Here is a 19,961-nt window from a genome sequence, read left to right as displayed (position 1 = left end):
AACCCTGCACATGCAGTAACATATTCGTCTTTTCTTCCTTTCATACTCTCAAACCATTGAGCACATTCCTTTGTCTGCATTAGTTCAGTAGATATAAAATATGTGCCTACTTATCAAACTGGAGAACTTCAGGAAATGTGTGCGTATCAAAAGAAATTTTAATCTTTATGTTTTTGTTTTGTTTTGTTTTTAAACATGGCAAGTCAAATACCAACATACCAGTTAACATTAGTTAACTTTAGTTAACATGAAAACATGATTAAAATGACATTTCTTTTTATATGTTCAGTCAGAATGTTCAGTAATAATGTTTTGACAGTCAATAAAGATCAAGTCGCTCATATTTGTAACTTTTATTTTTTTCTGGCATGTAAAGTACAAATAATTAAACAATTCCATGAAAAAGTCTTCAAGCGTCTTCAGCTGAAATCCCAGTAATAAATATCCTAGACTAAACTGAAAGGTTTTTTTTTTCTTTGTTTAATTTTGACATTGTTCATTTGGTCATGTTTGGAAGTATGAGATTTTGTATTTCTTCCACTGATATTGGTGTCAGCAGAACTGTTTTGATCATTTTCACCTTTGATTTGTTCTACCATTCCAGGAAAATGTAAGAAAAACATCACTAAGTTACTGCGTCCCCTCTTCTAAATAAATAGACACAAAATACAGTTGGTTGAGAAACAGAAGGACCACTCACCCCTTTACTACCCTAGAGACTCCCAAGAAAACCTTCCTGCAGCTTGTCTGAGCTCTAATATTTTGCCAGAACTCTTGGCTGGGTTTCCAAAGAACATTGTTTCAGTAGCACAAATTGATATTGATATTGGTATTGATACAGATGATCTCAGTATTACAATGCTTTTACAGAAACAGAACCCTTAATATCCTTTTTTTATATATATATATATAAATCAACCCATTAGCATAAACAGGAAAGCATCTTGAGAGCATATCAAACCCAGGACGTCTCTGTTACTGGCTAAATGTTGGACCCTCAAGTGGACCAAAGCCTCACTACAGGAGCTGTCCCATGTCTCAGGGGTTCACAGAGTGGTTGAAAAACAAGACTGTGATTAGATTAAATAATTAAAAGATTTTCATTTAACAAGACAAACAGAACACAGGCAGTAAAGGCATAACATCTAGCACACAGCATGTATGTTTATACACTTCAATTAGTTAAATATAGCAGTGCATTCTTTGACTATGGAGAACGTTTCCAAATCGTACTTCTAAAAACTGTTTTTCTATTTGTCCCCCTTTTAAGAAACGAAATGGTGTAACCACAATTTTGGCAAACTTAAAATCTTTTAAACTTGCAAATATAATGAAATAAACCATAAATATACACAAAACATACTTTATACGAGGCAATAATAATAATCATAATAAATAGTTTTTAAGTTAACAATAAGTTAAAACTACAAGCTTAAAGTCGCCCAAATAATACAAGTTTGTTGGCGCTATTTTGAATTTTTTCTGTTTAAATTATTTTATGTTGCAACAAAAGCTACCACAGACTTTTACAAACACAATTGAACACAGTTTGATTGAAATAAAAAAATCTAACTAAGTCTAAAATCTGCATACACTGTAAAAACTGCAACTAATTAAATAATGGAAGAAAAATAACAAACTGTACCCAATCAATGCAACCAAACATAATCTTTGACCCATGTGTGTTCTCTATGGCAACATCAACAACACAAATACGCTAATTTAACAAGTGAGTCTTGATATGTAAATGAAATCAATAAATTACAGGAAAAAAATGATATTTGAAATTGACATGGGCTAAAACTGATGATATATTAGACAGTATTCCTTTCAAGGTCATTGAGAATTGCTCTATTAAGTCAGCCAGATATGCAGTTTGTTTGAGCTTGCATGGTCAGAGCACAAATTAGGGGCTGAGGAAGTGATAATGGAAATTTCTAGATCAGAGCTCTCATTTTTTTTATTAATGAGTCTGTTCATTTTTTATGTTTTTGTCTGAACTTTTGCTCCTTTCACTATTCCGCAAACCTTTTCAGTGTGACGTTTAATTTCTTTTTTAAAAAATATATATCATTTGTTCTCAGTCAATATAAAAACAAAGCACATTGCACTTACTGTTCCATAGGAAAGTTTTTTTGTCTTTTTAAATGATTATTGTTGTTGCTCAAGCAGTGTAGTACTGTTTCCTGCCATGGTCCTTCGCTCTACATTAGGTGTAGGTCTTTGTATAGACTGTGTATGAAAGGTTGTTGTTTTGGGCTGTGGGTGTTTGGTTTGTGGGTTGACTGTACTACATCGGACATGGCTGGGTAAACGACTCCAGCTGCAGTTCAACATGGCCTGTTATCTTGGTTGTTCCTAACGTCTATCACTGGTCTCATCAAGTGCTCAGTCCTATACTCTGCTATCTCTTGCAAATTGCTCGACCCAAAATAGCTAGATTAGTCCTTTATGTGGTCAGCTCTGGGCATACCAGCGACAATCATTCAGAGTATTTCAGGGGATGAAACAGTATGAGTCTGATTAAAAGATGCCAGAGTAAGTATTTGAAGCGGTGCAATGTTAATGGTTTTGAAGGTTTGAATTGGTCACAAGACGAAGCAGATGATATAAATGCCGAGGGAAATACATTATATGGATGCAAACGATTTTTCCTTTGTCAAGAGGTGAATTCATTCATCATAATTTATTTTTGATATGCCTTTTTTCATCATTCGGTGTCTGCATGGAATGTGTGCAAATGGGAATGCTTGCAACTGTTTCATGTTAGCATTTGGTTTAGTGGTTTTAGGATTTACAAATGCAAACTGATATGCGCAACTTAGATATTTAAAAGTAATGACAACTGAAATTGTAGAGGGTCCTTATTCAATAAATAACATAGATTTGTACAGCAATTACTCAGGGAATAATATAGTTAGTCTTAATTATCCTTCTTGGTACTGACTTGCAAAGCAATTCTTTGGCAAAAATCAAATCCATATAATCATAAAGAATCATGCTCAATGTCCATTATTAATTGGTGAAACTGTTTGAGTCTGCGTTTTACATTTTTATTTGCAAGCAGCTATTCAGTTTTTCAGCTTGGCAATGAGCTGGTCTCACTGCGGCTTTGTCTGGGATTCTCAAGTCAAAGAACTTAACTTCACTTCACTGCACCATCATTGAAGCAACACTGTACACAACTTCAGGACAAGAGATGTGAGTGTGTCTAAGCACTCAAAGGTATAGATGTGTCTGTGAGGTAACACCCCCAACTGTTTGATTTTACCTTTTTTTTTTAATTTTTTTTTTACATCAAATTTGTTTTTGTTAAGTTCGTCGTTTTGATGTGGTTGAATGGTTAGGTTTGTGTGAGATACAATGTTCCTTCGCCCCCTCCCTAAATCCCCACCCATACACCGCATGCTTGTTCCCCCTTGCTCTGCAAAGATCAGAGGGTTTAAAATAAAGCCATGCGATGTCCCAATTTTTCCAAGCTTAAGAATCTGTAAAAATTCAGCACAAGGTCTTGTTCTTTTGTATGTATAAAAATAGATTTATCTCTAATGTAATCCTTTCAAAGAGATCGTCCTCTTTGGCTAACACAGCGTCATTTAGAAAAGCAAAAGCAAAATGTCTTGAATATAGTTGACCTTATTCAATCTATTATCATGTGCAGATGTCTTGATATTGAAAGACATTAGCTCTCCCCATGGTAAATCTCAAGTCTGGTCTGTAACAGACATTTCAACGAGACAGGTTGGCCTTAATGTTTCATCAGGGTGCCATAAATAATTTTCATGCAATTGGGTTGGGGATATTTTGAGAAATGCTATTTTCGTGATAGTGCCAAACAGATCTGAAGCAAATAAATAAATACCTTTCTGTTGTAAACAGAAGTATAATTATGACACTTATTTGCAGGCTTGATGTTGTACAGTCATCTTTTGATAGGGCAGGAGTTCAAAGTTTCTGGGAAGCTCTTAAGAGAACAGAGGGGTTTTAAATAAAATTGAAGAGCATTTATAAAAGCTGGAGGAACTGGTAACCTTTCTCCTCAAAGGATCAATGATAATTTTAACATTGCCAGATATCATTGCTCACATACCTGACTCTAAGTCAGCTTTAAATGTTCAGCCTTCAGGAACTGCAGTCCTCTTAATCTGCTCTATGCATGTTGTTACTGTAGAGCCCATGTATTCCGCTGATATGCAAAACTTTGACCTCATTTACTCAGGGAGCTTCTATCTGTGCACTAGACTGAAGAATAATACCGGTGCTCTTGAGTTTTTGCTCATCTGTGTTATATCTCTGCAGACCCGCCTAGACCATTGTTCAGTCCATGGTTGTGTTGTTTGGCATTTTTTCAGAGTTACTTTTTGCAGCTACTTGGATCACAAACATATTGATACGATCAAACGTTCCTGCTTCTATTTATCTACACAAACCTGACAGAATAACCTCACTCAAGCACAGTAACATTCAGAATCAAAGCTCATCAGCTAGAACAATATAATTTGGTTGTCTTTCACATCTTGTTTGCATTTTCTCTTGGTCTCTTGACACCAAGGTCAGTTAAAGGGATCTCACACCAAATCATGGCCGACAAAAGCCATGCAAAGTAAAATGGCCTGTGGATAATGTAAAATACAGGTGCAATACAAAAAAAATGATGCAAAAAGTGAAAAAACACCGGTATTTTCCTTTTGACGTGGCTGTGTTGTGGTGAAACGGTTTTCCCCCCACACTCGTCGCTCTCATGCCCACAAGAGAATTACTAATGAACACTGTCACCATGTGAGTACTGCCACTCTGCTCTAAGTTCACAGACAGTCTGCTTGTGTTGAATCCATCTTGAGGATAGATTAGAAAGAATACAGGAAACTTTTTTTTTGTTTTTGTGGACTAAATATGTGTATATCTTCTACTTACTGAACTGTGTTTCTGTGATACATAAGTGACGATTGTGTTGTTTGGTGTGAGACTGTGAGGGAAAGAGTGATGGCCTTCGGACTACTCTTTTCTGTGACCAGTATTCATATTCATTAGTTAACCTAAATCATATTGGGTCTGAGCTAACGAGCTCACATAGGGTAGAGTAACTGCCTTTACGCTAGGCACCACCTAATGCAGGTCAGGAAACAGTAGTCAAAGTTTCTAGAAAATGCTTACATACTCGGCTATTATAACCACCTTAAATATTGAATATATAGTTATATTTTAATAGACGTATATAAGAGAACACTGTTTTTAATTTCATTTTCTTTGATCTAAAAAAATCGCTGATTCAAAATGCCCAAGTGTAAAAAAGTGACTACATCCTCTCCAGCAAGATAGTGGGAGAGATGGTGGGGTAAGAGTTTGGGTAAATTGCACATATTCGTTCATTTAAATTTTTGATCGTTTTGTTCATCAGTTGTCATTATTTGCCTGAATTCAATCAAAGCACTCAGTACACATTCTCTGTCACATTCGTTAGACTGTCTCCTAAATAGATAGCTCTTGCCCCTACCCAACAAACCAGCTACGTACCCCTTCTAATTCAATCCAGGCAAATATAGGGAAGGACTAGCATGTTGTGTAAAGAGAAAAGAAAAACTCCACTAGTGTGTTTGTTTGAAACTCTGACATGTGTATGCTTGAGTATGGTTATGTTTGCTTACGTGTGTGCGTGTATGTGTTTATCTGCATGTCTGTGTTTGTAATAATATATTATGAATTTGTGTGAGAATGTGTCAGAGAGAGACTCAGTCCAGGCCCATGTAGAGTGATGGCACAGGGAGCTCAGGTTGCTCTCCCTGCAGGTCGAAGGAGCTGGTGCCAGCAGCCTCTCTCTCAGGCCTTGTGCTGCTTGCTGGTCTTGAAGGAAACCTGCAGCACGCGGTCACCCAGGCGGTAGCCATTAAGGCTAGCGATGGCCATGGCGGCTTCATCGTAATTGGTCATGGTGACAAAGCCAAAGCCCTTACATTTGTTGGTGGTGAAGTCACGGATGACCTTGACATTGGTGACGGCGCCGAACGGCCCAAAGAGCTGCCACAGGACGCTCTCGTCCGCCTCAGGGGACAGGTTGTACACAAAGATGCACCAGCCGGCTCCAGTTGGACCAGTAAGGTTGACCCCGGCAAGGCTGGTCATGCTGTCAATGGTGATGGGCGAGAATCTGGGGAAGAGAGTAGGAGAGCTACCATGGGTGTCATTCTGAAGTTCCACGCAGCATTCAGTGCTCTATACTGTCTCTTATGGGCATTTATCTGCGAGAAATGATAAAACTTGTAGTCGGGTATAGAGTCGAGGGACCCCATCTCCATCCCCTCTGCTGTACAGTAAGTAGGTAAATATGTGGGCACCACAGTGGCTCCAAACTACCCGTTTTCATACAAAATGACACTGTGTGCACTGAGACACAGACACCCACACAATTTGCATATTTTCTCATTTTCTCTGCTGACCAAAGCCTCTGGAAGAATTAAACACATGAATCACAATGTTCAACAGAAATCACAGTATCGAACAAAACACAGAAACCTAGAGAGGGATGAAAAGCAAATTGGAATCAAATCATACAAAAACTGGAGCAAACAGAGGAGACGCAAACGGAATCTGGTATGTCCATGCTGGTGAAAAAAAGGGGACATTAAAGCAACTGAAACTGACAATGTTAGTTCATAAATAAATACATACATAAATTATTTCTATTAATTAAAACAAACGAACAAAAAGGTTAAACAAAGCCATGCCAGAATACCCTGCTGTTAGAAGGCTGCATCTTTTCTTATTGCAATTACAGATAGTATTTTGTTGTCTGGGCTGCTTCTGTAACATGGTTAAATGGGCAGTGGGCATTAAGAATTATGGCCATTATAATCTAATTTCGAGATGAAGTCAGCAGGTGGTATTCCGGGCACTTTGTTTGAGGTTTTATTTTGGCATGGATGCTTTTGAAAGTACACCTTTGGCATTTACCTCTTGACTCCGTAGCTGGCGTTTAGTAAATTGTCGAGTCTGCAACGCAAGAGGGAGAATGAAGGGGATGCAGAAGTTAGTTATGAGATCTACAAGGAAGGGGGGCTGTCAGTTAACATGTAGCTCCTTCACCAGCTGGCCTCCAGAGGGCATCCTTCACTGCACCGCAGTCCCAAACCATCCAACCACAAACTGATGGCTTGTCAAATAGTCCTGTGAATATGTGCCTCAGCTGGATTTTATTGTTATAAGTGACTTAAGTTGTTTAAGCTCAAAAAAAGGGTTTCCCTTTAATAGCTCAAATGCAATATAAATAAATCCTGTGTCCTAGGCCATTTCACATCTACTGAGTAAAAAGATCTTTTCCATACCTACAATTGTTTGCGAGGTTCCATAAAATATTTCATACTGGAAGCCTTCGACTTTCAAAGCTTTTGAACCTTTATTCATAATTACACATGTAGATTTGGCCAAGCTGTGGCAATTTCAATAATTACGATGCCTATAATACCTATGAAATATAGGCAACACTTACAGGTTCAGTATGATTCTTCTTAAACCAGTATTTATTTAGCTTTTGTTTTGTATTGTACTTGATAAAATCCGGTCTCTTACATTGGTTTTGAGCTGTTATTTGGATCAGGTCCCTTTCCAAGTGAAGGGATCACGCTGCAGTTTAAAAGAAAGTCAGAGAAAAAGAGTGAGAAGGAGGGACAATGCCATATTGTCATTTCCTTCTTTATGATAAAGTAATAATATTGCTAAAAGGAACAATTTAAGTGTTAATAGTGACAGAAAATGTTTAGTTTTTTCCCTTGGAATGTTTTTGACCATAGTTTTCCTTATTATAGCATTAGACCACATTTGCTGTTTTTGGTTTGTGCGACTTCATCTGGTGATTTGTTCTTGAACGTAGCCACTGAAGAGTACTTATTCTTAGCTATTCCCTGGTGTAGTTAATGCTTGATAATTGTCAAAAAACCTTTTAGAGACTTGACTTTGACTATTGACTCATTAATGATAGTGCATGTAATACTAAAACAATGAAATGTTGACTTAACACTTGGCATTTAAAATTTGTAGGATATCGAGTTTGCTTAAGCAAAACAACAGAGCAGGATGACCTGTGACTTGGTCTTGAAACAGTCTCTTTTTAAGGACTATCTGTTGGTTAGTGATGGCCAGTCTGAGGTTGGTAAAGGTTCAGTACCTGAAACGCTGAGTCTGGTGGTGCAGGGGCCCCGTGTAGCGGCGGGCAGCAGTCTGGTAGAGCTGAGTCAGTAAGGCCTGGCCTGTCTTCTGGCTGGGGTTGTTGGCGAACTTGACAGTGATGGGCTCAGCGGCACCCAAAGGCTTCTGTCCGTTCAGACCTTTGATGGCCTCCTCTGCTTCATTTCGCTTGTCAAACCGGATGAAGCCCACTCCTCGTGATATGCCTGCTCCGAATAAGAAAACAGACCAATGTTACTACCTTGGCATCAGCCACTCTTGCTGCCCACAAGTCTAATTGGCCTGACTTGGATAGATAGAGTTCATCCAGATAGAGTGTCAGCATGAGAAGTGAAATAAGGCTATACCTGTAACTTGGTCCACTAAGATGCGGGATGTGATGATGCGACCATATTGGGAGAACAGCTGTTCCATGTCTTTCTGGCTCATGGTCTTGGGGAGTCCACTCACATAAAGGTTGGCATCACGAATAGAAGCCGAGCTTGGCCGGGCATATGATACCTATAACACCCGAATAAAATCAATCAGTAAGTGCATTTTATCAATATACAATACCCCTAAATCACATTAGTCTCAGAGGGCTTAAATCAGAGAAAAACAAAGACTTCAAGTTAAGGAACATGTGAGAAAGACCTGATGTAAGTGGACCGAGTTCCCAAATAGTAACCAACAGTCTTTATATAACTGATTTCTTCTTATTCGTCATCTCCACAGACCCAACTCCGCTCTTTGCTATCTGTGGACTTAATCAATGCCTTTAAGCTCAGACTAAGCCACAATGAGACTGTCACAGACACGCAGAGATGTATTGTGACCATTACCCAAACTGATACCAATCATCAGTTAACAAGCCCAAGTGTCAACTTTGTTTTTCCACTGAAAAACATCAGCCTTAGTCGATATATTTGCCTGAATTCACCAGTGACTTAATTAGTGCACAGCCATTTTTGGTGCGTCTGTGTTTATATCCCTTATGGTTTACTTTTGGTCTACTTTCAGAACCTTTTAGATCTAGTACTGCCGAGGAAAATCTGATTGATTTTGAAAGCCATGCACATATTCTTGTTATTGTGTTTATGGGAGCGTGTGAACACATGTGTGGTAGATAATCCAGTTCAGTGCATTGTTGGGAGCGCTGTGTTTGTGTGTGATGGAGAGACAGAGTGAGTGTTGTCTGAGATAGGCTGAGCTGCCCTCCCTGTCCTGCCTCCTTCCTTTGTCTCTATCCTCTGGGGGAGAACAGCTCCACTGGCAAACAGCAAACAATGTAAGTGCATCACAAGACTTGCAGGATCCTTGACAACTTATAAACACACTGCTCACACACACACACGCAAACACACACACACACACACACCCACACACACACACACACACACACACTCACGCTCACTGTTTATATGCATATGTATTAGTTTTATGAATATAAATGTCCATGAATTCTACTACTTTTTTAGAAATAGTCGTAGCATTTAAATTATATTGTGCATCGGCACAAAGAAAGCATATTACATGTATATTATCTTTCAGATGAATACAGGTGTTCTGATTTCATCCATCAGTACTTAGCACCAGTGTAATTGTGTACACAGACAGACAGTATGAGCAGGAGGGTTGTGTGGTGCAGTGATTAGGGTGTTCTGGACGAGTCAGGGGGGAGTTGCTGTGTTCAGGGAGCAGAGGCTGCCCTATAATTAACCCTCTCCCTGTCGCTCCCACAGTACAGATGGTGCCTGAAGCCCATATGGCCTCTAATCCTGTCATTGGCATTCTGCTCTCCGAGCTACCCCCTACACTTCTACTGTTGCCCCCTCCCTCACAATCTCGCCCCTCTCCATTGAAGCTTCCCGAAAAATCAGAATGATAAAAGTATGGTGTTGCTACTACTACAGGAGTTATTTTTAAATTTGAGAGTAAATTATAAAGAAGTAATTATAGACCGAGCGATCTATGTATAGATACATCACATAATTAATGTCATAACATAAGATTAACAATAAATTATAATAATTGGCATGATCATTTCAGCTACATGGTTGTTCCAGAGTAAGAGTAATTTATCTTGTATTTGAAAGCTTACGCATACTGTGAATCAATATTATGTACAATACAATATGTGTATTTGTTCTTCCAAAAAAATCACCAAATCCAGTACTTAGGTTTGCCTGGACCTAGCTCATTGTTTGTCAGTCATAAGTCAGAATTAACGCCCCTATTCATGAACAGCTGTTGGAGGTTTTCACCTGCTCTGCTCTCTCAGAGATTTGATTTTTTCCATCCTGCAGTTTATCTCAATCTTTGATCTACTTTGATCAGGTTGGGGGGATGGAAGGAAGTAGCGTTTAATGGTATGCCCCCCTCTTTCCCTCATCTGATTTTGGGACAAAGAAGCCCCCTAATTAGCCCCGATTGGAGGCAGATGGGGTAACCTGGACTGACCCTTGTGCACCACAGTCAGGCTTCCTAATTACATTTCCATCACAATAACCTCTGCGTGCTGTCCGCCCCTTGCTTTCTGACCTCCACTCTCGCCTTCTCTTTTCACCCTTTCTCTCACTTGCTTTGTTCTACCCACCGCTCCCTTCTGCCTCCTCCTCCCCATTTTCCTCCCCTCCCTCTGTCACGTCTGTCACCACCTCTCTTAACACCCCCACCTCCCCACCCCACAAAATCTCTCTCAGAATCACTTCCTTTCTTTTTGTCTGGCACGCCATCGAGAATCAAAAAAATGAAAAGTGAATATTGTAGAGAGTCGAGGTCTGCTCACCTTGATTGTTTTAGTCTGTAGTTTGAGACCATTGAGCGTGTTGATGGCCTTGTCTGCATCATTTGGATCCACATAGTTTACGAAGCCATATCCCAAACTCTGACCTGGAGACAATGAAAGAGGCATAGTGATGTCAAACATTATCAAAACCAATTGAAGCGCAAATCTTTTTTTCAATGTGGACAGAGCATTGTACCTGTTATCTTGTCTCTGACTAGCTTGCAGGACTCAATCTCTCCGATGCTACCAAACAAACTTTTGAATTCTTCCTGGGTCATGTTCTGAGGCAGATAGTTAACGATCAGGTTGGTTTTGCTGTCGTCCGTGGAGCCGTTGGTACTGATGACTGGACCGTTTGGCAGACTGGTTCCGCTTGGACCGTTGGACACCTGGGTTTCCATGGTGCTGATTATCTGCTGAGGAAGAGGGTGGAGTTAGATTCATAATTCACAGCAACACACAAAAGGACAGTGGCGATATGTCTTTATAAATATGCGTATCTACTCTTTAACATACGTTCAGCATACTATAATACAAATACAAATAAAAGCTACACACACAGACTGTCCAATTTGTCACTGTCAGAAGCAAAGGAAAGGTATCAGCATTGCTAAAATAGAGATGGATACAAGGTCTGATTTATCATCTCCCCTCCCCCCCTTTCACCCCATCTTTCCAGCTCTCTCGCTCCCTGCCTCTGGTCCTGCAGATGTCACAGTCCCTTTTTCCTTACTCCTCCCCTCCCCCTACTCTCTTCCAGGGTCAAACACCATTACATCATTACACAGGGATGGATAATGGTGATGGTGGTATGTGAGGCTGGCGAGAGGCTTGGGGAGATAGGGGAGGCAGGGGCTGAGATGACGGACAAAGGGGAGAGCGACAATGTTAAATGGATTTCGTGCTACAATAAATGAGGAATAACACGGTCTGGTAGTAACATAAGTCAGGCTTACACATTTGTTCTTCTGAATTTGTTAAGGTTTCTTTGTGGTCAGCTGACTTTTATTTTTGTAGGTAGAGTAAGGGTGTGGGTTAGTGCACAGTATAGTGTTTGTGTCTCTTGTGTTGCTCTGGAGTACACCGTGTTGCTTGATTTGATCCACAGGGGATTCTCAAGGAACATCTGTGTGGTCAGAAACAAAACTTCCTGCTCCACTTTCCCTTTCCCTTTCATCACACTCAGCACCTAGTTCTCTGTCTCCGAATCATGGAAAATCATAGCTAGCAAATTCTGTTTTTTATGTAAAACAAAGGACAAAAAATTTAAAGTTAAACTGATGGTGTCATTGCTTAGTGTGATGTTGATGCTAGAGCTGTACTGATTTGTACGGCTGTTTGAATTCGATCTATCTTCGGTGTACAAACTGAAAACCTGCAACAGTTTTGGACTATTTTAATTTTACATCCTACTTTATGATGCACATGTTGAATATAATCATATGCAATATTTTCTTCATTTGCATCTGAATTATTTTCATGTTCAAATGTCAGATTAAATATTTGACTTATTTCAATTGTCAAAGTAAGTAAGTATTCATGTTTAGAGTTTGTTTCTTCTTGTTGACCCATGCAACTAATATGGTCCTCAATAACACTGCATACTGTATGCTGTTGGAACTACGGTACATATCAGGACCTGCATTCCTTTTCACAAGTCTAGATAAACAGTTTTAATGTGTATGTATGGCCAAATTGTCAAATTGTGTGTTTGAGCTGTTGTAGAACTGTAAGTCGTGGGTGTTATGTAGGCTATGTCAATAGGATTGAATGAGTCTTCTCTAAACTCTTGGGGTCTTACAAAGTAGTCCAAAGCAACAAAGACTTAATTAATGAATGTTCAGAATTATTTCAAGATTATATTCAGGGAATGTCCTGACTTGATAGAGGAATAGGTGTCACTGAACCACATAAGCATTATTTCCAAAAGAAATATTTACCTGGCAAATAGCTCCTATAGCTTTTTGGATCATGTTCTCTGATAACGCAAAACCAGCTTTATTTTAATGCCCAAAGAGGGGTGCTCCCTAAAGTATTTTTTCTTTATTGGTAACTTAGTAATGTTCACTGACACAGATGAGGACTTTCTTTCAGGTTATGAATCTCATTCAGTGTGAAAATGTGGGCTTTCACAGTTCCCTGTCTCTTGGAAATCCATCAACCTATTGTATTTGTATTGTGCTCTGTTTCATTGTTATAACTAAATTAATTTCTTCAGGTATATTTTCAGATCTATATGCCATTTTATGTGTTCTCTCTCCATTTCTAGCATCCGCCAATGGGTCTGTCTAACCTGCCTTTTTCCCTCGTCTCTGTAACCTGCCGTCTTGCTTTGAGCCTCACCTCGACTCAGGTTGCCCAGGTAACAGCCTCTCAAAGACTGCATTGTTTCTAATGGCTGAATGGCTTTCTTACTTTAAGCTCAGTGTGTGTTTGTGTCTGCGCCTATTAGGAACAGATATACAGGTCAGGCAATTTTCCTCCATGTATTAATATTACACGGCTTTGCAGAGGAAGGGAATATCAGTAAGATGAATTGATTATGACAAGGGTTGATAAGACAGCCTAAATATAAAATACTTCAAACATACATCTCCACACAGAGGGAGGGTGATGTAGAATAGCAGTCTTCCATGTGAAGAGTTTGATGCGAAGCTAAAATGTCAGTTGAGTGTAAGTTTGGTGTTTTTATAAATGATGATACGAGTAAGGTGTTGACAGAAAAGGTGGAATTAAGCTTTTATGTTATATTTATTGTAATATTAACCTAGTTCGTTGTTGAGTGATGTGATGCATTTGACTATCAGAAATATGAGCGAGTGAATGTGTCCCAAATATGACAAAAGCATTTTGAAGGGGGAAAAAAAACACATATTAGGGCCAACGGAAATAACCCTCAGCATGGCAGAACACACATCCCCAGTGAACAGTGTGAAGTTATATAATTCACAGAACCACTGAGTAAGGGCTGGACACTGAGAGTGGCTGACACAAGCAGCAACTAAGACTCTTTTTTTTCCACAGAAATAGAGAGAAACAGCATACTTTGAAGTTTTTTTTAAAACAAATTGAAAATATAAAAACCTCAGAGGATTGTTTCATCTCTAGGCTGTCACATTTCATATTGTACACCAACAGCAAAAATCAAATAGTCTAGAGTTTGGTTGGCAGTACCCTAATTAGAAGAGACAATAAGTCATTGTGATGTTGTAGGGAGGCCTACAACAGCATGAATAATCACAATATACCCAATATAGATCTTCTCCAGCTATATGCTGCAGACATTTTCAACTACTGTAGACAATAAAAATGTTTACACCTGTGGTACTTTGTAACCATGATGTCCAACGGTGTACATATGACCCAGGTCTTTTGTTGCGTATCATTACCCCTCGCATCTCAACATATATCTGTATCAAATAAGGATGAAAACATAAAAATAATCTTTTAAAAAAATCTTTAAAAATTTCTAAAAGATTCCAGTTGCTAGGGTGGCACTATGTCCCCCACACTGCTTTTTTTCTATTTTGGGGTTCTGTGAGATCTCCCTTAATATTTAATGTACTGCATCAGCATCGCCTACACATGGTCCCAGACTTGCACGCAAACAAGAGCCCTGCCTCCCCTGCCAAACACATGAACCCAGACTTGCACGCAAACAAGAGCCCTGCCTCCACTGCCAAGCACATGAACCACCTACACTGTACACTATTAAATTACAAAACGCAGGAGCATTACATGACTAAATGTAAATGCAGTCACTGTTCTCTGTCTTCTGATGCTTATAAACCGCCTTCACAATTAATTTCTACTGCGAATGCTACATGTTACAGTGCACCAAGAATCAACAGAAAATACATTTGAATGGCAGTGCAATATAACATGAGAGAAAAGGATGTGGTCACCAACTATATTCTGTTTTGGCATGAAGTCCCAGCAAGGAAGATAAGTGTTTGATAATTGCTTATTGTAGAAGTAAATGTTTGCTGTAGGTTGTTATATATTACTTCTATTTGTGTAGAAAAACTAAACATCAAAGTACACAGTAAAATATATATATATATTGATATATTTTTTGAATTAACAATGATGACGAGGATTTTCCTTTTAATATATAACCTTGTCTCTAGTCCACAATATAATGCATTATATAAAGATTTTTTTTTTTTCTGGAAGGCATGAATCAAAACTGAACGCTAGGCTGAAGTGTAAATGAGCCTTCTAAATAACACAGATTACAGGATTATCCCAAACAAAGGGCATTAGCCACACTCTCTGCAGCTTAAGGGATCATGGTGGCAGCTGTAAAACAACAGGACGACAGGAGTCACAGCTCATGTCAGCCATGCACTGAGGCTCCCTCCTATTCTCCGCTCCGCAGACTAGAAATAAAAGATTTCTAAAAGATTCCAGCTCTGTGAGTATGGGCTGCTTTGATAAGATGGGAGCAGACAACGTCAAAGGCTCGGGGAGACAAATCTGTCTTGCGAGTCCTTGTAGCATGCGGGGCGCTATCCAGCGTGCTGAAAAAGGGAGTGGCTTTCGGACGGTCTCATTTGAGGCCACAGAGGCCCGTGAATACAGCAAAGATCACCGACTGGTTTTATTTTATATTTTGTAGAATTTTCAAACGTTTGAATTGGAGTTACTAAGAAAAAAACACACCTTTGTGGCTATTTCATATGATGCAGATGCACAAGAGAATCCCTCGATTTCCCTGTCTTTCTTATTTAGACCTTTTTAAAAGGCAGGACTTGTGAGCTCTGCAGGCATTCATGAGCCGGAGCGCCTTTTTGCTGAATAAACGTATTGAAACGACCAAACAAAAGAGCCACCCGTTCCTCCTCTTCTCTCTCGCAGAGGCTATGGCAGCACTATGAATATTAATGTAAACAGTGGCGCTTTGTGTTGTGGCCAGGGGCTGCAGGACTCTCCGGGAACAATGGCTGTTACAGTTGCCAGCCCCGAGTCAAAAATCCCATGATAGGTCAAATTAAAAAACACCAAAAGAAAAAACACCGATCGTAGATATTTATCTCTTCGTGTGGATCGTTTTCCCCGACAGAATGACTAGACTTGTGTTTAGTGATAGTTGTAATTCAAAAGCTGGGTAAACTGGCTTTAACTCGGCGAGCGTTGAGCGTGTATAAGGCCAATAACCACCATTATTATTCATAGAAATATATATTATCAGAGAATATCTTGTTTTTTCCATAACCCTCATGAAATTATCAATCAACACTATCGCCAGATTGATGTACCCTCTGCAATTAAATGACGTGATCAATATTTGTTTCCTAAAAAAAGATTATTGTGAGGAAAAAGTGGATTCATTTAGCTGTCTCAGAGATGGAAGGTACACCCTCTTCCTCTTTCTGCCCTTCAGGCTTGATATTTGTTGCTGATAATTAGATGAAGACATGGGCAACAGGAGGCAAATCACCGCTTACATAATTGCATTTAACGTCTCATGTAAGTTAGACAGATCATGTCTTAACTGTAAAAATTTAAGGTTTCGTAAGCATTTGAATGAGTTTATTTTGAGGTGGTCTAAAATGGCCTCTAACCTTTTAAATCACGAGCCAATAAGATTTACGTTTAAATTCTATACAGGCCCTGCAGTTTTTCCTTGATCATCAAACACCTGTTTAGACTGGTTTACAGTGATGGCCTCGACTGTCCTTGTCCTTGAATTGTGTAAGTGCCTTGGAAAGGTTATCTGACTCAACGCTTTTATTTGCTTGGCACTGCGGTACAGGCATGGAGGACTGCGGACCATGTGGAGGAGAGCTACAGCCTCTGTCTGTGTGACACCGTCTAGGCCTGCAAGGGACAATAGGTACAGTACAGCAAGGAGAAAATCCAATGAGACTGGAAATGGAAATGTGTCAAGTGGATAGTTGGAGCCTCACAGATGATACAACAGCGTGCTGTCCACATCCATTTTGCACATTTTTTTTCCCCGAAGCAATATTCTGTCCATTTCAAATTCAGAGAGACGAGATCTCAAAAGTTATTCATGACTCTATATTTCGAGGACCAACTCAATCTCTCACATCCTGTTCTTTCTCTGGGTTAAATAATTTATGCTGAGTTCCGACTATTATTAGTCGTAGACTGAACAGACTAAACATTAAATCATATGTAGATATTATCCCACTATAAATTAATAATTCCCTTAAAACTAAACGTATAAAATAGTTTAGTGATTTTTGTTTATCTCACTTTATTTTTTTTTAACACCTGTCTGTAATTTTGAGGTTAGACCTTGAACAGCATCCACGCTGATTCCCGGTTTATTAGTCATATCCTGGCTTCTAAAATTCATAGTAAATGTGTCTGGTTTTAATTGGTCTGCCTCTGTAAACTACCTGCTGTCAGCCGTACAGAGCATGTCAAGACTGAGAGCGGAGTAGGCCGTTTGACGCTCCAAGGCCCTCGTTTGGTTCTCAAGTCCAGCAGAGACACGCCCAATCCGGCCGACGGCACACAGCGAAGCTACTTTAACTACACTGCTCACATCTCCTTTCATCCGACAGGCGCAATGCAAGCATGGCCATCTTGTACGTATGCGATGTGGTACTTGGGAGGAAATGCGCTTAAAATGGAGATGTCCGTGCGCGTCCTTACTGTCGCGGCCTCTGAGGTTTCCAGCCCATTTACTCGGTTGCATCGCAACGAGAACCCTGAGGAATTTGGACTTTGTCTGATTCAATGCAAACCAATGGATGCGTAATCTCCCTCCTCCCCCCTCCCCCTCTCGGAGTGACTCGACCCTTTTTTTTTCTTTGCCTTGCTGGATGGGCCCTCAGCCTCCGAGGCATCGTGTTTTGTCTCAGAAACTCGTCTCCAGCATCCTTGTGCTGCACCAGGCAAAGAAAGCAAGTCCTCCCCCCACTGAACCCGGCGCCTCGTCGCCTTTCCATCACTGTAATCCTGCGGAATTCCTAAACCTTAACTCGCGCATCATTAAGGAAATATATTCACAGCTGCGACATTTAGGCGGTCGGAGTGGTTGTGATACTGAAACGTAAAGCCCGTGCTGTCTAAAATGGCAGGATAAAGACTTTATCCATGGCTGAGGATGACTGCAGGCAGGAGCGCAGCCGGCATGGCGCATCACTCAGTATGAGAATGCTAATTGCCACTATCGATCGTTAATCTTATCATAATAATATGGCATTGCATATTGGACAGGATCATAGGACACTAATACCAAAGCTCCTCTGTGTTTTGGCATGTGCACACAGCCACGGAGCTCTATTTAAAATGATATTATTCTCCACTAAAGGTACATCACTAGGAAAGATGTGAGATAAATCTGTGTATGACTATATCACATGTGTACATGTAGTTAACAGCACATCCAACACAAAGGACTGACAAACCATGTAAGCATGCTGCTACCACATCCCCTCCACAAATATAAAAGAAATAGAGTAATACGTACAGTAACCATTCTTGACGTACAATGAAAGAAATCTAGGTCCTTCTTTGCACTGGTCTTGAAGCTGAAGGCTGAGTCTCTATGTGCTCTTCGGCCTTTATGTTATATGGCCCTTATGTTCTGTCAGGAGTCCAAATTAAAAGAAAAAAAAAAGAAAAAAAGGAAAAAAATACAATCTTCGCCAGGGGATCTCAGCCCTCTGAGATTGTAGGTGTCCTCTATAGGATGAAAATGAGGAGAAAGGGGTTTTCTACTGGATGATGATGAGGGAGAGCGTTCTCTCCGTGTGGCGTGGGCGATGGTTCAGAAAAAAAGAGAAGCAGTGATCCTCAGCAGGGTGTGTCCAGGGGAGGGTGTTCTGGTTCTGCTGTTTTTGTGTGTAATTCCCTGCTCCTCTCGCAGTGTCCTTCTGTGCCTCTGCTGCAATGTTCTTCTTTTATGCGTCCTCCTGGCTGGCAGAGCGCGCTGCTGATTGGCTAATTGTGCAGGGAGGGTACTACATGGCAGCCATTGCAATGCGCTCCTCTCCCATTATCCCCTTCAGGAGAGATCACCAAGAGCCCCCCCCCACCACCACCACCACCACCACCAACACCACCACCCCACCCCACCCCTTCCCTTCCCTTTTCCATCCCTGCCCTTCCATCTCTCCACTCCCTCCTTCTCGCTGCCCTTCCTTTCTTCCTGCCCCCCTCTTCACACACACACATGCAGAGTGGAGTGAATAGGGCTCCACCTGCACTTTCAGAACAGATGGGTGCAGCAGAAGACAGCGGACTTGTCTCTCTCGTTCCCCACACTTTGCACTCACTTCTCCCTCAGCACAGCCCCTTCCTTTCTCTCTTATTCTCCATTTAGGCCTGTTTGAAACCATAGCAAACAACTTCACTCCTCAGCCCTTTGTCTTTGAGAAGAAAAGCGATTTTAAGTGTAGGTCGGCAGACTTTCTGAGTCCACATTCTCCACTGATAATCACAGAGTTACAATAATGGGAAAAAGAAGAGACAAAATATGCAATAATTGGGTGTGAATTGTGGCTACAAACAAAGCATTAAATCTATAATAAGACCAAGGAGTGGATGATTTCTGGACCTCTCATATGCAAGGCAGATGGCTAGCTGTAGGGTCAGGTGCAGACATGAGAATAACAAATTAGATGCCCCCTGAATTAATTTATGTCCATTCAATGAAAAGTTGAGGAAGGTGCAGTTGTAGCTGTGATCAGGCTCTGCTGAATGAATGAATCTTTTCCTTGCTTTATGAACAGAAATGTGGCCAGCAGTGTTTTTTGTCTTACTTTATACAACATCCCAGGACCCACTATCCTCTTCCTGAGGAGTTCTCATCCCTCTCTGCCCACCTCCTGCTGCTCCCTCCTGTGTCCCTAGCTGTGTGGTGAGTGCTCACTGAGACATGCTGTTTGGGCTCATCTATAATGCATCCCCTGCCCCGGGACATCATGTGTGACAAATGACCTATTTCTGTGCAGACCCCCATAGGGCCTTGACCTGGGGGGTGGAGGGGTGGGGGGTGGGGTGGGGGTGCGTGCGAGTGTGCGTAAATCAGTGT

At 40.5% G+C, this 19,961-nt stretch overlaps 1 protein-coding gene across 3 annotated transcripts; it reads right to left on the bottom strand.

Moving 5' to 3' along the window:
- Positions 1 to 352: 352 nt before the first annotated feature.
- Positions 353 to 18,783, bottom strand: elavl3 (ELAV like RNA binding protein 3). Of its 3 annotated transcripts, none has more exons than XM_022739287.1 (8): positions 18,396 to 18,783; positions 11,142 to 11,358; positions 10,946 to 11,049; positions 8,526 to 8,679; positions 8,159 to 8,387; positions 7,564 to 7,617; positions 6,949 to 6,987; positions 353 to 6,166 (listed from the first exon to the last, which is right to left on the bottom strand). In XM_022739287.1, exons 1-8 carry the CDS (start codon positions 18,402 to 18,404, stop codon positions 5,818 to 5,820), a joined length of 1,155 nt encoding a protein of 384 aa, XP_022595008.1. In that variant the 5' UTR covers positions 18,405 to 18,783; the 3' UTR covers positions 353 to 5,817. The 3 variants fall into 3 exon arrangements, with proteins under 3 accessions (XP_022595008.1, XP_022595010.1, XP_022595011.1); XM_022739289.1 differs by having other exon boundaries at positions 353 to 6,145; XM_022739290.1 differs by lacking the exons at positions 6,949 to 6,987; positions 7,564 to 7,617 and having other exon boundaries at positions 353 to 6,145.
- Between the last annotated feature and the right edge of the window lie 1,178 nt (positions 18,784 to 19,961).

This window comes from Seriola dumerili, unplaced genomic scaffold, assembly GCF_002260705.1.
Source record: "Seriola dumerili isolate Sdu_G_001 unplaced genomic scaffold, Sdu_1.0 BDQW01000044.1, whole genome shotgun sequence".
NCBI lineage: Eukaryota > Metazoa > Chordata > Actinopteri > Carangiformes > Carangidae > Seriola > Seriola dumerili.
This window is presented reverse-complemented; position numbering and strand designations above follow the sequence as displayed.

Excerpts from the sequence above, each read along its gene's own strand:
- elavl3 (XM_022739287.1), bottom strand. Across the intron at positions 11,050-11,141 it reads AGTCAGAGACAAGATAACAG|GTCAGAGTTTGGGATATGGC; the intron begins GTACAATGCTCT and ends CATTGTCTCCAG. Across the intron at positions 6,167-6,948 it reads GCCAGCTACGGAGTCAAGAG|CTCTCCTACTCTCTTCCCCA; the intron begins GTAAATGCCAAA and ends CACCCATGGTAG.